The 15,612-nt window shown below is 41.0% G+C and overlaps 1 protein-coding gene across 1 annotated transcript in view; it reads right to left on the reverse strand.

The window, feature by feature from the left end:
* DYNC2H1 (dynein cytoplasmic 2 heavy chain 1) overlaps positions 1–15,612 on the reverse strand; it is a 181,813-nt gene that overhangs the window by 21,523 nt on the left and 144,678 nt on the right. Inside the window, exon 83 of the mRNA XM_084783098.1 lies at positions 8,717–8,833. Coding sequence (XP_084639224.1) covers positions 8,717–8,833 — 117 coding nt within the window. The remainder of the gene's footprint in view (positions 1–8,716; positions 8,834–15,612) is intronic.

Raw genomic sequence — 15,612 nt, forward strand, 5'->3', positions numbered from 1 at the left:
ATAGTCAGAGCATGAGAAAGGCAGAGAAGAAAGGGAGCCCTCTAAGTCAAAGCAACCTACCTCACTGGGAGGTTGGCTAACCTACCGTTCCATTTTACTGTACCCAAACTTGGGGACAAACACAGCTTGCAAAGCTAGCCCTTTTACACATTCAACAACTATTTCTTTCACATCAATTTATTGATTTTACTAAATTACTGAAAATATAATTATTCAAAAAAGGCCAAAAGCAGTCACAATGTCATGTTTGTTTCCTCTAGTTTAGCTGGAGTCAAGCTATATAACTTGAGTAAAGATACGAAGACAAGTATGTGGTAATTCATAATTTATATCTGAAGTGCTGAAGAATGGAAACACAGAGTGAACATAGGCCAAAGTGAGAGTTTCCTGAGCACTGACTCACAGTAGTCAAACCTGGGAGCTAAAACACATCTTTCTTGTTAGTATACTTTTCTTTCTCACCATGTTTAAATGTATTCAAGCTACGACCAAACGTGTTGGTATAAAAGACTCAAGGAATATGCACAAAGATGAAAGTCCCCTTTACAGTCGTGAAATTGGTTCCCAGCACCAGCCTTATGCAGATGCTCCAGGGGAAAGTTTACTTGGCACCTTGGGTATAGCTAAGACATCCCAGCTTTATTCCAAGTTCCTATGTCCCAGTTCCCTCAAATGGAGTTCCCTCTTCCATTAGCTCAGGGGCAGTATTTCCTGCAGCGTGTGAACCCGTACTGTTACTTTTTGGCTGTTTCATTTCTCCACCACACACATGACCAACTGCTTATACTCAATGTCTTAGTTATGTTTCTATTGCTGTGATAAGAAACCAGTACCAAGGCAACTTACAGAAGAAAGATGTTTATTTGGGAATTACAGTTTCAGAGGGTTAGAGTCCATGACCATCATGGTGGGGAACATGGGGCAGGCAGGCATGGTGATGGAGCAGTATCTGAGAGCTTGTATCTTGAGATATAATGAGGCAGAAATAGAGAGAGGAAGCTAACTGGGAATGACCCAAGTTTTTTGAAACTTTAAATCCTGCCCTTAGGGACATACCTCCTCCACAGAGGCCACACTCCGAATCCTTCCCAAACAGTTCCACCACATAGTGACAACATGTTCAAACATATAAGCCTATGTGCGGGTCAAGCCACTACATTTTAACCATTTGGCTAAAATGTCTGCTGAACCTTCTGCTTTGCCGAATGGAATACTACAAATAGAAAGCAAGTCACTGGAATCACTTAGTTCCCTGAGGTGAGAAGTGGACAGAGCTCCATGGGACTGACTCACTGGGAATTTGCTGGGACCACAGTAAACTGGCCCCAGTAAATGCTGAGTGAGTTCAAGAAATTGTGCAAAGCACACTGAAAACTGCAACAAAAACAACTACCACAACAACAACAGAGAAAAGCTCTGTCCAACCAAGTTTATATTCTAGGTATGTTCTCTGTCTTGAGAACTCTGGACACAGGGGTTAGCCATCATATTTCATGGTTGACCTTAATCTAAAAGAAAGTGGACAATGCTCAGAAAGAAAGAAATGATCAATTTAAAAGAATTTTTTAAAGCACAAGAATATAAGAAGGCATTGTCTCTTTTAATTATTTTATCACTGTAGTTTGTAAGTCTATTTGACATCAATTCATTCTTTTGAAATTAATCTACTAAATGTATAATTTTGATTAGATGCACAAATCTACTTGTCAGTATAGACAAAATATCATTTCTGGTTTAACTCACATCCAGAAAAAACAAAAACAAAAAACTTCCCTCTGTGTGTGTGTGTGTGTGTGTGTGTGTCTGTGTGTGTGTGTGTGTGTCTGTGTGTGTGTGTGTGTACACACACACATGTGCAACATATGAGTTTAACAATAAGAGTCAAAGGAAGATGTTTCATGTACACCTGTTTCCCATGAGTGATTTAAATGAGAATTAATGGAGGTGCTGGAGACATAGCATTAGGTGTAAATTGGCCAGGAAGTCAGTAAGTCTCAATAATTGCTGCCATTAGCCAGGCACTAAAAGTTACAAGGGTGAAGCGCTTATGAAATAAAATTTAAAACAAGATCTGACCTTTCTGTGCACACATGCAGAGTGTTAGATGAGAACAGATCCTCTCACGTTGTGCTTGTCAGCATTTTTGTTCTTAAAATCAGTTTTACAAGCTTACTATTAACAAATTTATTTATGAAAATACTAGAGTAGATGATGAAATTAAGGCAAGCTGTGCATCTGATAATGCGAATTCTGGCAGAATAACGTCAATAAAATGTAGTGTTAATCACAGGCAAACATTAGGTGAAGCACGGGGGAGCCTTGTGGAAAAGTTGGGGGAAGGATAGAAGGATCCAGAGGGGACAAGAGCTCTACAAGAAAACCACCAGAGTCAACTAACCTGAGCCGGGGGTGGGGGTGGGGGGGATGGGGTTGAGGGAGGGGCATATGGAGACTGAAGCATCAACCAAGAACTACATAGGTCCCCCTACATGTATATAGCACATGGGCAGCTTAGGCTTCATGTGGGCCAGCTAGTAAGGGAAAGGGAAGCTGTCTCTGACATGGATTCTGTTGCCTGCTTTTCAATCACTTTCCTCTGGTGGGACTACCTTACCAGTAGAAGAGGATGTGCTCAGTCCTGATGCTACTTGATGTGCCAGGGTAGGTTGGTGGTGAGGAGTAGGGAAGGGGGGATGGGGGAAAAGGGAGGGAGGGTGGAACCAGGAAGAGAGGAGGGAGGGAGCTACAAGCAAGATATAAAGTGAATAAATAAAATAAAAATAAAGGAGCTTCAACTTAGAAAAATGTGATATTATTTTTGCTGCCTGTATCATGTCAAAAGTTCAGAATAAAGTTATGAGACTATAAAAATGTAGTATTAAAATATGTAAGTATATATTTATATATAATTTCCTTTAAAAAAAGTTATAGTCACTAGCAGACATGCCAACCTAAAAATTCACAAAACTATAAAGAAAGATAATGTTCAAAATGTACTTGAGTCTACAATCCAGTCTTTATTAGATGCCCCCAATACCTCTGGTGAAGATTAATTCTACTTCTGAGTATTTGTTGACGCAGACTCTGCATTTACACAGCCAGAACACTTGACAAAGCCCCACCATATTGTTCCCATGACATAACTTAATTCAGTTTCAAGCCTCGACTAGCTTCTTAATTGAATCTATTCTTTACAATTTATCAATTTGCCTGTATACAACACAAATCACTTTGTATTACCTCTCCAGCCCATAGTTTGCTGAATTCATCTTGCTTAAGAAAAGCAAATAACCACTGTAGTATATGGTAGTAGGCCTCTTTCAAGCTGGTCTTAGTAACAGAGATGGCAGATTGGCCCTTCTCTCTAGAGTATCATCCCCCATAGGTGTTGTCTTAAACAATGGGGCCCTTATCATCAGTTTGTGGAAAGCACCCTACAGTCATGGCTACAGCCTATGTTGCTTGGGGGTTCCCACAGAGCCCCTTTGGTTCAATTAGATGTAATCCAATCTCAGTACTGTAAGCTTCATTTGGTGGCTCTGTCTCCCCCATTATTTGGCACTGTACATAGTAAGAAAGTTTCTACTGTATTAGGTTTCCATACTACCCTTCAAATGGTCCTTCTTGTCCTCCTTCCTCTTCCCCACTCCACTTGATGGCCCCCATTCCAACCACATCCATCACAACTATCTATTCTACCTACCTTTCCTAGGGAGCTCTATCTGTCCCCAGTTTCCTTACTTTATACCTATAATCTGTGGTTCTACACATTATAGCTTGGCTATCATTCAAAGCTTGTGGAATTACCAACCGATGTCTGAACTCACTTAAGTCCCACTGCACAGAATGGAGTCCATGCCTGATATTGCTTGGGTAACCAAGAACCCCAGACTAGACAGCTCAGGTACCTAGGGTAAAACCAAATGGTTTTTTTAAGTAGCAATAACATGACTCCTAATGACGTTCTGCTACACCCATACATCAGTGCCCTGCTCAGTCATCATCAGATAAGCTTCCTGAAGCAGATGGGAACAAACGCAGAGACCCAAGCCAGACGCTGTGCAGAGAGAAACCTTGATGTCTCCATCATATCCCTGCCTCAGAGCTCAGAGAACTCTGTGGAAAAGGAGGCAGAAAACGTGTAAGAACTAGAAGTGATGGAGGACAGCGAGAAAACAAGGCCCTGTGGATCAACATGATCAAAGCTCAGACGAACTCAGAGGCCGAGGCAGCGTGAACAGGCCCGCACGGGTCTGCAGCAGGACCGCTGTGCCTATGGCTTCCAGACTAGTGTGTTTATGCAAGTCTTGACTGTAGCCTTCTCTCTCTGTTTTGCCCAATTCTAATGTGCTAGTTTTTGCCTTACCATATTATATAGAATCCTATCCTATCTTATCCTACCTATCCCTTAGAAGCCAGTTTGTTTTCTAATGAGAAACAGAAAGGGAGGGCATCTGGATGGGAGGAAAAGTGGGGGGGGGGTATAGAGGAAGGTAAAATAGTAATCAGGATACATTATTAAGAAAAAAATCTATTTTCAATAAAAGAAAACATAACGACTAAAAATATAGTTTCAACAAAAAGTGACTAAGTTATAAAGTGAAAGGACTGACACAAAAAAGAAAATTAACAGCAGGCCAGGTGATATTGGGGCTAACCAGGACTTTACTGAGATTTTACAGGGTTGAATCCAGAAGGAAAAAACATTTGGAGAATTCCAGAGACAGGCTCTACAGTGATATATTTATCTGACACTGCTTTACTCTGGAACAGGTTATATCTGGAAGCTCTGACAGAGCTTCTTCCAGGAAATTAATTTATAAAGGATGCCTGAATAACAGATGTATTGTAAAAACAAATTTGGAGCTTTCTACAGTAATTCACAACAGAAAGAATAAAACTTAAATCACAGTAACCATTTTCAGGAAAAAAAAATGGCAAATAAATGATACAAAGAAGTACAAGATATGATAGATTTGAGATTCGGCTACTAAGAACTCAACATGGAAACACGGGCAAGATGGCCTAGGCCTGTAACCCCGGTGCCCAGGAAGTGGAGGCAGGAGGATCAACGAGGGCAGGGCCACTCTAGAATACAAACTGAATCTGAGGCCAGCCTAGCATACATGACATCCTGTCCCAGATGAAAAATTAAGTAATAAACAATGAACATCCGTTTTACAAATATCAAATACAATAAGACTTTAAAAGGTACACTTCTGAATCCTGAGTTTGACAAGACACGAGTGCACTGACCCAGGAGATGGTGTGGGAATGACGCACGCGCACATGCACATAAAGGCCACAAGGGGTCTCAGACCTCCCGGAACTGAAATTAAGTTCCGTTGTAAGCCAACACGTGAACGTTGGGAACTAAGAGCAGATTCTCTGTAAGAACAGCGGATGCTGTGACAGTCGAGCCATCTCTCCAGCAGCCCAGGGAGAAGTTTTAGGTGCAGACTTTTACTTGTAAATGGCCTTAAGTGGCTTCTAGTGCTTTAAAGAAGCAATGATTAAGCAGCCATAGCTAGCAGGGTACCTGGTGTCTCCCGGTGTGTGCTGAAGAAGATGACATTCATGGCACGTGGAAATGTAGCTTTGGAGTGAACAGATTTAAACACCACAGAACCCTTCTACTCGCACATATTACAGCGAAGTTGAAGATTAGAGGCAGAATATGAAGGAAGAAAAATATCTAACCACCCTCACATGAGTGAAGATCAGATTAGCGAGGGCCAATACAAAAATCATCACTATCTCTGCCCGCGACCCCAAGCTGAAGAAAAGTAACTAAAGGCTGAAAATGGGCATGCAGCTATACTTTTTGTCAATTTGTTACATGATGGAATAAAGAAACCCTCGGAAGCAAAGATCTCCAGAAATAGTGCTGTACTCAGAACAATTTCAATATTCGAGAAGTGCTTTAAACAATCGCTCCCTCTCAGCCAGATACCACCTGTTTTTTCCCCACTTCAATGATGAAGCTTTCAAATGCAGAGAAAACATTAAAAGACTCACATGTTGTTCACTTCTGCATTATAGCAATGCCCGAGTTCTATGTACTTGGCTTTTATCCCTCTACTTAACAGCTGCACACAGAACTCCTAGCTGTTGGGACAACACGCATAAGACCCACACAAGCTCAGACCCGCATTCGGGTGTGGGGCACCAAGCTCAGGCCAGCATTGGGGTGTGGGGCACTGAGTTCCAGCCCTAGTTCAGGAGCCTTTGTTAGGTATCCAAACCTAGAGGGAGGGAGACGCGAGCAAGAGGGCCTGCCCTAGCTCAGGAGCTATTTTAGCTAATGACCACTGAGAGAGGCAGAGTTCTATGTCCTTGGCGTGTGGCCCCTGGTAGGTCAACCATTCTCTAGTGGATGGTCACACACTCAAGAGTGTACGTGCATGCAAACACAGAGTTTAAAAAAATGACACAAACTTGGGTGGGTGTAGAAAAGGGGGCATATGTGGGAAGAACAGAGCATGCTCAGTATAGTCAAAATACAGTGTATAAAGTTCTCAAAAAATTAACAAAAAGCTTCTTAAATGTTCAACCTGAGGTAGCTAAGCTATTCTAGCCAGGCTAATGGCCTAAGCATCTGCAATTACCTCTGCTAAACTCGGTTTTGAGTGGAGCCAGAACTCTCCTATTAGCCACTCATTGAAAGTATGATCTTCATTATCCTCATAAGTAACTATGTTAAAGTAATTTTTTTTCATATGGATTGAAAACTCACTATGCAGCACCGTTTGTGTTGAATTTCAGTGTGTGCTTTAAAATGAGCAACCTGAAAGACTGACTAGAAGCAATCTCTGGGCAGCAGTAGGGATCAATGCCTGCGACCCAGCACAGAGCTGTCTGCATGATGTAAGACAGCGCTGCTGCCTGCACAGGCAGGGACTGCAGACCTGACCACTGGTCTCTGATGGGCTGTGTTTAGATATGGGGACAGCTGGCCAGGAACACAATGGAGGTTTTTGTTTTGTTTTGTTTCTTCGAGACAGGGTTTCTCTGTGTAGCCTTGGCTGTCCTGGACTCCCTTTGTAGACCAGGCTGGCCTCGAACTCACAGACATCCACCTGCCTCTGCCTCCCGAGTGCTGGGAGTAAAGGCGTGCATCACCACCGCCCGGCCACAATGGAGATTTTATACACTAAACTGATGTTGGAACCACAATCCACGAAGGAATCAGGAAATAAAATTTGAACACAAACAGGTTAATCTACTACTAATAAACAGAGCTAAGAGCCAGAACCTCATTAACACTTGAAATGCACAGGAGCAGCCCAAAGTCTCTCAGTTCCCTACACCAGCAAATCTCGGGGGGGGGAGATGAGCAGAGGCAAGCAGGACGGTGACACAGAAGCTGCGGCTGCTGAATGCCGACTGAGGGTGGGAGGAGGACTCCATGCAGGGAGGGGTGAGAGCAGCGCTACATGCCAGGAGACCATGTTAAGCTGGGCAGGCATGGCATCCTGGTTATGATCCCAGCACACGGGAGGCAGACACGGAATCCCAGGCACAAGCTGGCTCCCAGGACTAGCCAAAGACATCTTCTCAAGAGACTCCACCTCAAGATGGAGAGACATGGAAGACAACACCAAGCTCTCAATGCACACACCTGTATACATATGTCAGCAGGGAAACGTATGTATACATACCACAAGCGCCAAGCCCATGCAAACAAGTCTTCAAAGGGACCTGCTCTTCTCACTAGATCGCCCATCTCAATTGTTCTGTTAAAAGAATCTTTTTACTTAACCCATTTGCTCAAAATTTATTAAGACTCTTCAAATCTAGTGAATTTTTATTTCAAAAGCAAATGTAACGAGGTAGAATATTTACATATATAGTTAATAGAGTAGACATTATGAAAGACACAAGTAAATGGTTTGCTAAATGCTTCCGATGCAAATTTGTGTAAGTTTTTTTACAAACAAAGAATGAAGACTAAGTTTACTGTGAACTGACAGCAAGCAGAGGGAAGAACAAACACTGAAACTAACGGTGTGACCCAGGAGAGGAACGCACACTGTGAAGACTGACTGTGTGACCCAGGAGAGGAACGCACACTGTGAAGACTGACTGTGTGACCTAGGAGAGGAACGCACACTGTGAAGACTGACTGTGTGACCCAGGAGAGAAACGCACACTGTGATGACTGACTGTGTGACCCAGGAGAGGAACGCACACTGTGAAGACTGACTGTGTGACACAGGAGAGGAATGCACACTGTGAAGACTGACTGTGTGACCCAGGAGAGAAATGCACACTGTGAAGACTGACTGTGTGACCCAGGAGAGAAATGCACACTGTGATGACTGACTGTGTGACCCAGGAGAGAAATGCACACTGTGATGACTGACTGTGTGACCCAGGAGAGGAACGCACACTGTGAAGACTGACTGTGTGACCCAGGAGAGGAACGCACCCTGTGAAGACTGACTGTGTGACTCTGGAGAGGAATGCACACTGTGAAGACTGACTGTGTGACTCTGGAGAGGAACGCACACTGTGAAGACTGACTGTGTGACTCAGGAGAGGAACGCACACTGTGAAGACTGACTGTGTGACTCAGGACAGGCAGGGCCTGGATTTGTGTAGGAATGCCCAATGTGAATGTGTTTGTGAGTCAGACAGAACAGCACAGCTCCAAGGGGCTGAAGAAAGTGACACAGGGAAAAGGTATAAATTTTTCAATCTTTCCATGACTAACCTGGTTCAGTTTCTTCCAAAGATTGAGGATGGGGGAAAGTTCATTAGACCAGATTTCTCTATCAAATTTGCAACCAGCTGTGACTGATCTTCCCAAGATCCTGAGTTGAGAGATAACCTAAGTGAAAAAAGAACATTACTGTGAGTCCTGGCAGGGAGAGAAAGCCACAGCCTGTAACGACCGAAGAGCGAGTAAATAGTATAGTTCTGTATCTCTATCATTTTGTTTGAACAACCGGATTCATTCAAGTGGTTAAAAACACAAAAGACTGTAAAGTTGAGGGAGAGCATCCCAAAACTAAATATTGCAATGGTTATTAGAAAAGCTGCTTCTTTATGCAGAAGTGCACACTGCGCCATTAATATCGTGCTGGCCTCTCTCCCTATTCATTTGAAAACTTATGACTGCTTTTTATTTCCATTGATTTAAACCTTATCAGTTCAAAATGCTGACAGTGTATTTAAAAACACAGCACAGAATAAATACAAAGCAAGTGGCTCCTAGCTGGTTGCATAGATTTTTTTTAATGCTTAATTTTCAGTTCCCATTTCAATATTCCCTATACACACAAGGCCCAAAGAAATATGTACAGATCAATTAATTAAAGTAAACATTACTACCCGCTGGGGCCTTTGCTGCTGTAGCTTCATCATTAACTTCTTCACTGTGCTCATCAAATCAATCACTTGCATTTTCTTTTCTAAATGAAATCATGTCTACTGGGCCCTATTTTAGAAACATTTATCTCCTTAAACATTTGCTAAAGATGGGCCAGGTCATGACCAATACTGTACCGCAGATGTGGTGGTGGCTGTGAAATGACAGGGCTAGTCAGTGACGGCTCCTTGTAACATTTCAGCCAACTAGCATAGTATCTACTATGAACACAGTGAGTCCGAGAATGCCCAGCTTCACAGGGCAGCGCTTTGAACTTCACACCTGCAGCCTGCTAATTGTGTTTTTGAGAGACATAAGCTGTCTTGTCTTTGTATCATATTTCGTTAGATGTCGTACTTAGTTACACTCTACATTAATAAGCCTGGTAATGAAGTAAGACTACAAAGCTTTCAGAATAAGTGACTGCGTAACTGCCACCCATACACACTCACACTGCTGGATCAACTCTTACAGCTTTTGATTAACTTCCTAGTCAAAAAGCCACTGGGGAGTCAGTGCTTGACTTTCTTCATTTCTCTGATGAATCATTTTCATTTGTTGGAGCTGATCTCTACACAGCTCTGGCTTGATCAGCAACGCTTCCCGACAATATGTCCCTACTTGGTGGTCAGGAGATGTGGTATTTTAACTCTGGTAACACTTGCTATCATTTGCTTTATGTAAATATAAAGGAATGTAAAGGAAAAAAAGAAAAAAGCAACAAACATTTTTTAACTCTTTAAAAGAAAATTTGACTACCTCCTCCCTCTCCCAAATGGTTATCTGTTCTAGAAAGATGGCATCACACACACACACACACACACACACACACACACACACACACACACATAAAAATGGTATCATGATTTTTTTTCAAGACAGGGTTTCTCTGTGTAGCCTTGGCTGTCCTGGACTCCCTTTGAGGCCAGGCAGGCCTCGAACTCACAGTGACCTGCCTGCCTCTGTCTCCTGAGTGCTGGGATCAAAGGCGTGCACCATGAGTCCAGCTGCTATGATGATTCTTTTACAAACAAAGAATAATAAACAAGGATGTTCAAACATACAATGACATTCCTGTTAAAGAGCACATGGCTGGCTGTAACAATGGCTCATCTGCTAGCTCTACAAATCTAATATACTTATTTTTTATAAAGTCCAGATAAAATATCTAGTAAACATGTTTCTATCTAGCTAAAGTATTTTCTTCGTTTCCTTAAGGCAATGTCACAGCACATTAATCTTTCTATATATGTAAGAGTACATACCAACATGTTACACACAAAAATACCTAGCGATTTATTGTTTGAATGTTAGTAAAGACAAAGTCAAGGGGATAAACTTTTATTATGTTTATTTACCTTAAAATGCCAGTCACATGCAAGGCCAGAGCATAATACTGGCTATTTTTGAGATGAAATTTCACCCAAGACAAACAAACTGCTATACTAAGAACTCATAGGATTTTTCAAGTCAATATGGTATTAAATGTTAGAAAATAGAGAGAAAAGAAGATGGCGGTGCACAGTATGGACCGTGTGCAGTAGGCAGAGCTGCTGGGCTGGGAAGCAGACTGAAGGATCTAATCAGAAGCACCAAGCTCCCCCTCATTATAACTGGACAACTCGCGGTTCAGAAGGTACAAACTTTGAACACCCTGAGCTCCTCTGAATATGGGAAAGAGCATGGCCCCCCCTGGAGAACAGAGAGTCTGCTGCAGCAGCTGCAGCAATAGCAGAAGGCAGCAGCTTGGCACAACAAAATAGGTGAACAAACAAATGGGGCCCTATCCAAAACACAGACTTGGGGACTCTTCAGCATGAACAAGTGGGGAGGATAAAAATAAGTCCCCACCCCAGCTACACCCTCACCATGGCTGGACTTCCTCTGGGGTTGGGAACCACAGCTCCAAGCACACTGCACTCTTTTGAGTACTGGAACAGTGTAGTCCCCTGCGGAACAAAGGATTAACAGATGCCACAGCATCTGGCATCCAAGCCACTGTTCTACTTTGTGGCTGATTCCTCTAAGGAGAACAAGTACGCAGAGGAACCCTACAAAATCATGGATCCTAGGTGGCAGAGCTTAGATGAAAACAGACATAAGAAGACAGTGTCTGCCAACCCAGTACAGGAAGCAGCTGCCTCCCAAAGGTATTCACCACAGTGACTGCCAGCTCAGAAAGCCCAAGCCCTCTCTCAGCAGATGCCTAAAGGAAACAGTAAGAAGACAAACAACAAAAACCAGGACAACATGCCTCCACCAGAAAGCCCAGACACCAACAGATACCCTAATACAGCTTAATCTCAAGAAAATGACCTGAAAACTACGCTTATACAGTTATTTGAAAATTATAAAGAGGAAATGAATAGATCCTTCCAAGAATTCCAGGAAAATACAAACAAGCGAATAGAGGCCATCCACGAGAAACAAGAAACCACAATCAAACAGGTGAAGGAAATGAGTAAAATGGTTCAAGACATGAAAACAGAATTAGACAGCATTAAAAATCACAAATTGAGAAAACTGTTTAAATGGAAAAATTAAAGAAGGAAGCAGGAATCCAACAGACAAGTATAACCAACAGAATCCAACACATGGAGGAGAGACTCTCAGGGGCTGAAGATACAATAGAAGAAATTGATATATCTCCCAAAGAAAATATTAAAACAGAAAAATTTGTGACACAAAGCATCGAAGAAACCAAGGACATTGTGAAAAGGCATAATCTCAGAATTATAGGAGTAACTGAAAAGGAAGATGCAAAATCCCAAAGACCAGAAAATATTTTCTAGAAAAGCATAGAAGAAAATTTCCCCAACCTAAAGAAAGAGCTACCCTTTAACATACAAGAGGCCTACAGAGCACCAAATATGCTAGGCCAGAAAAGAAATTCCTCCCGCCACACAATAATCAAAACACTAAATCTGCAGAACAAAGAAAAGATATTAAAGTCAGCAAGGGAAAAAGGCCAAGTAATATATAAAGGCAGACCCATCAAAATTATACCTGACTGTGAACAGAGACCATGAAAGCCAGAAGGTCATCCAGACACTAAGAGACCACAGATGCCAACTAAGACTACTATACGCAGCAAAATTTTCAACCACCATAGATGGAAAGATATTTCATGACAAAACCAAATTTAAACAATATCTAAACACCAACTGAACTCTACAGAAGATAGTAGAGGGAAAACTCCATCACACTCAAGAAAACAGTTTATAGATAATCCCACAACAGAAAAACCAAAACAGACACTGCCACACACAATCACCACCAACTCCACAGTAAAAGGATCCAATAACCATTGGTCACTAATATCTCTCAACATCAATGGCCTCACCTCCCCAGGAAAACCATACAGGCTAACAAAATGGATGCAAAACCAAGACCCATTGTTTTGCTTCATTCAAGAAACACATCTCGGCAACAAACATAGACATAACCTGAGAGTAAAGGGCTGCAAAAAGATTTTCCAAGCAAACAGACCCAGGAAGCAGGTGGGAATAGCCATTCTAATATCTGATAAAGTAGACTTTAAATTTAAATTAATCAAGAAAAACGGAAGACACTTTCTTCTCATCAAAGGAAAAACTCGCCAAGAGGACATTACTATCTTGAATATTTATGCCCCAAATACTAGAGTACCCACATTCATAAGAGAAATATTTTAAAACTTTAAATCACATCTCAATCCCAACACAGTAATAGTGGGAGATGCCAATGCCCCACTTTCACCAATGGACAGATCTTTAAGGCACGAACTAAATATAGAAATAATCGAGCTAACAGAGGTCATGAATCAAATGGACCTGACAGACATACACAGAACTTTTTACCCAAACAGAAAAGAATATATCTTCTTCTTCACTCCACACAGAACCTTCTCCAAAATTGACCATACAATTGGTCACAAAACAAGCCTCAATAGATTCAAAGAATTGAAATAATCCCCTGCATCTTATCAGACCACCATGGCCTAAAGCTAAGCATCAACAACAATAGAATTAACAAAAAGCCTATAAACACATGGAAACTGAACAATGTTTTACTCAATGACAACTGAGTCAGGAATGAAATAAGAAAGAAATTAAAGACTTCCTAGAGTTAAATGAAAATGAAGCCATAGCATATCCAAATCTTTGGGACACAATGAAAGCAGTGCTAAGAGGAAAGTTCATAGCACTAAGTGCCTTCATAAAGAAATTGGAGACATCACATACAAGCAACTTAATGGAACACCTGAAAACTCTAGAAAAAAATGAAGCAGACATACCCAAGAGGAGTAGATGGCTAGAAATAATCAAACTCAGGGCTGAAATCAATACATTTGAAACAAAGAAAACAATTCAAAAAATTAATGAAACCAAGAGCTGGTTCTTTGAGAAAATCAACAAGATAGACAAATCCTTAGCCAAACTAACTAAAAGGCAAAGGGAGAGTATGCAAATTAACAAAGTCAGAAATAAGAAGGGAGACATAACAATAGATACCGAGGAAATCCAAGGAATTATTACTTCAAAAGCCTATGTGCCACAAAATTTGAAAATCTAAACAATATGGACAATTTCCTTGATAAATTCCACTTACCAAAGTTGAATCAAGATCAGGCAAACAAATTAAACATTTGCCCTAAGGAAACAGAGCAGTCATCAGAAGACTCCCAACCAAAAAAGGCCTGGGCCAGATGGATTCAGTGCAGAATTCTACCAGACCTTCAAAGAAGAACTAATACCATTACACCTCAAACTATTCCACAAATAGAAACAGAAGGATCACTACCAAACTCATTCTATGAAGCCACAGTCACTTTAATACCTAAGCCACACAAAGACCCAACAAAGAAAGAGAATTTCAGACTAAATTCCCTTATGAATATAGATGCAAAAATACTCAATAAAATTTTGGCAAACTGCATCGAAGATCACATCAAAAATCTCATCCATCATGATCAAGTAGACTTCATAGCAGGTATGCAGGGGTGGTTCAATATATAGAAATCCATCAGTGTAATCAACCATATAAACAAACTGAAGGAAAAAAACCCACATGATCATCTCTTTAGATGCTGAAAAAGCATTCATTAAAATCCAACACCCTTTCATGTTAAAAATCTTAGAGAGATCGGGGATACAAGGCACATACTGAAATATAGTAAAGGCAATAGACAGCAAGCCTATAGCCAACATCAAACAACATGGTGAGAAACTTATATCAATCCCACTGAAATCAGGGACACAACAAGGCTGTCCACTCTCTCCATTTCTCTTCAGTATTGTACTTGAAGTCCTAGCTAGAGCAATAAGACAGCTAAAGGAGATCAAGGGGATACAAATAGGAAAGGAAGAAGTTAAAGTTTCACTGTTCACAGATGATCTGCTAGTATATATCAATGGCCTTCAAAATGCTACCAAAGAACTCCTGTAACTGATAAACAGCTTCAGCAAAGTGGTAGGATACAAAATTAACACAAAAAAGTCAGTAGCCTTCCTGTGTACAGATGACAAACAGGCTGAGAAAAAATTAGGGAAACCACTCCCTCCACAATAGTCTCAAATACTATAAAGTATCTTGGTGTAAAACTAACCAAACAAATGAAAGACTTGTGTTAAAAAAAACTTCAAGTCTCTACAGAAGGAAACTGAAGAAGATAACAGAAAATGGAAAGATCTCCCATGCTCATGGATTTGGAAAATCAACATATTAAAAATGGCCCTCCTACAAAAACCAATCTACAGATTCAATGCAATCCCCATCAAAATGCCAACACAATATCTGATAGATCAATTCTCAACTTCATATGGAAAAACAAAAAACCCAGGATAGCTAAAACAATCCTGTACAATAAAAGATCTGCTGGCGGAAACCCCATCCCTGATCTCAAGTTGTACTATAGAGCAACAGTAATAAAAACAGCATGGTACTGGCACAGAAATAGACCAGATGACCAATGAAGACCCAGAAATAAATCCACACACCTATGGTCATTTGATTTTTGACAAAGAAGCTAAAACCATCAATGGAAAAAAAAGATCATCTTCAACAAATGGTGCTAGTCTAACTGGATTCTACTTGTAAAAAATGTAAATAGATCAATATTTATCACCCTGTACAAAACTAAAGTGGATTAAAGACCTCAACATAAAACCCCATTTGTTAAAAGAGAAAAGTAAAGGTTCCTATTAGAAAGAATCTATAAGCTGTAAATAAGCTCCTGGATACACACCATTGAGAATGCT

This window comes from Acomys minous (assembly GCF_964271855.1).
Source record: "Acomys minous genome assembly, chromosome: 5".
NCBI classification, from domain to species: domain Eukaryota; kingdom Metazoa; phylum Chordata; class Mammalia; order Rodentia; family Muridae; genus Acomys; species Acomys minous.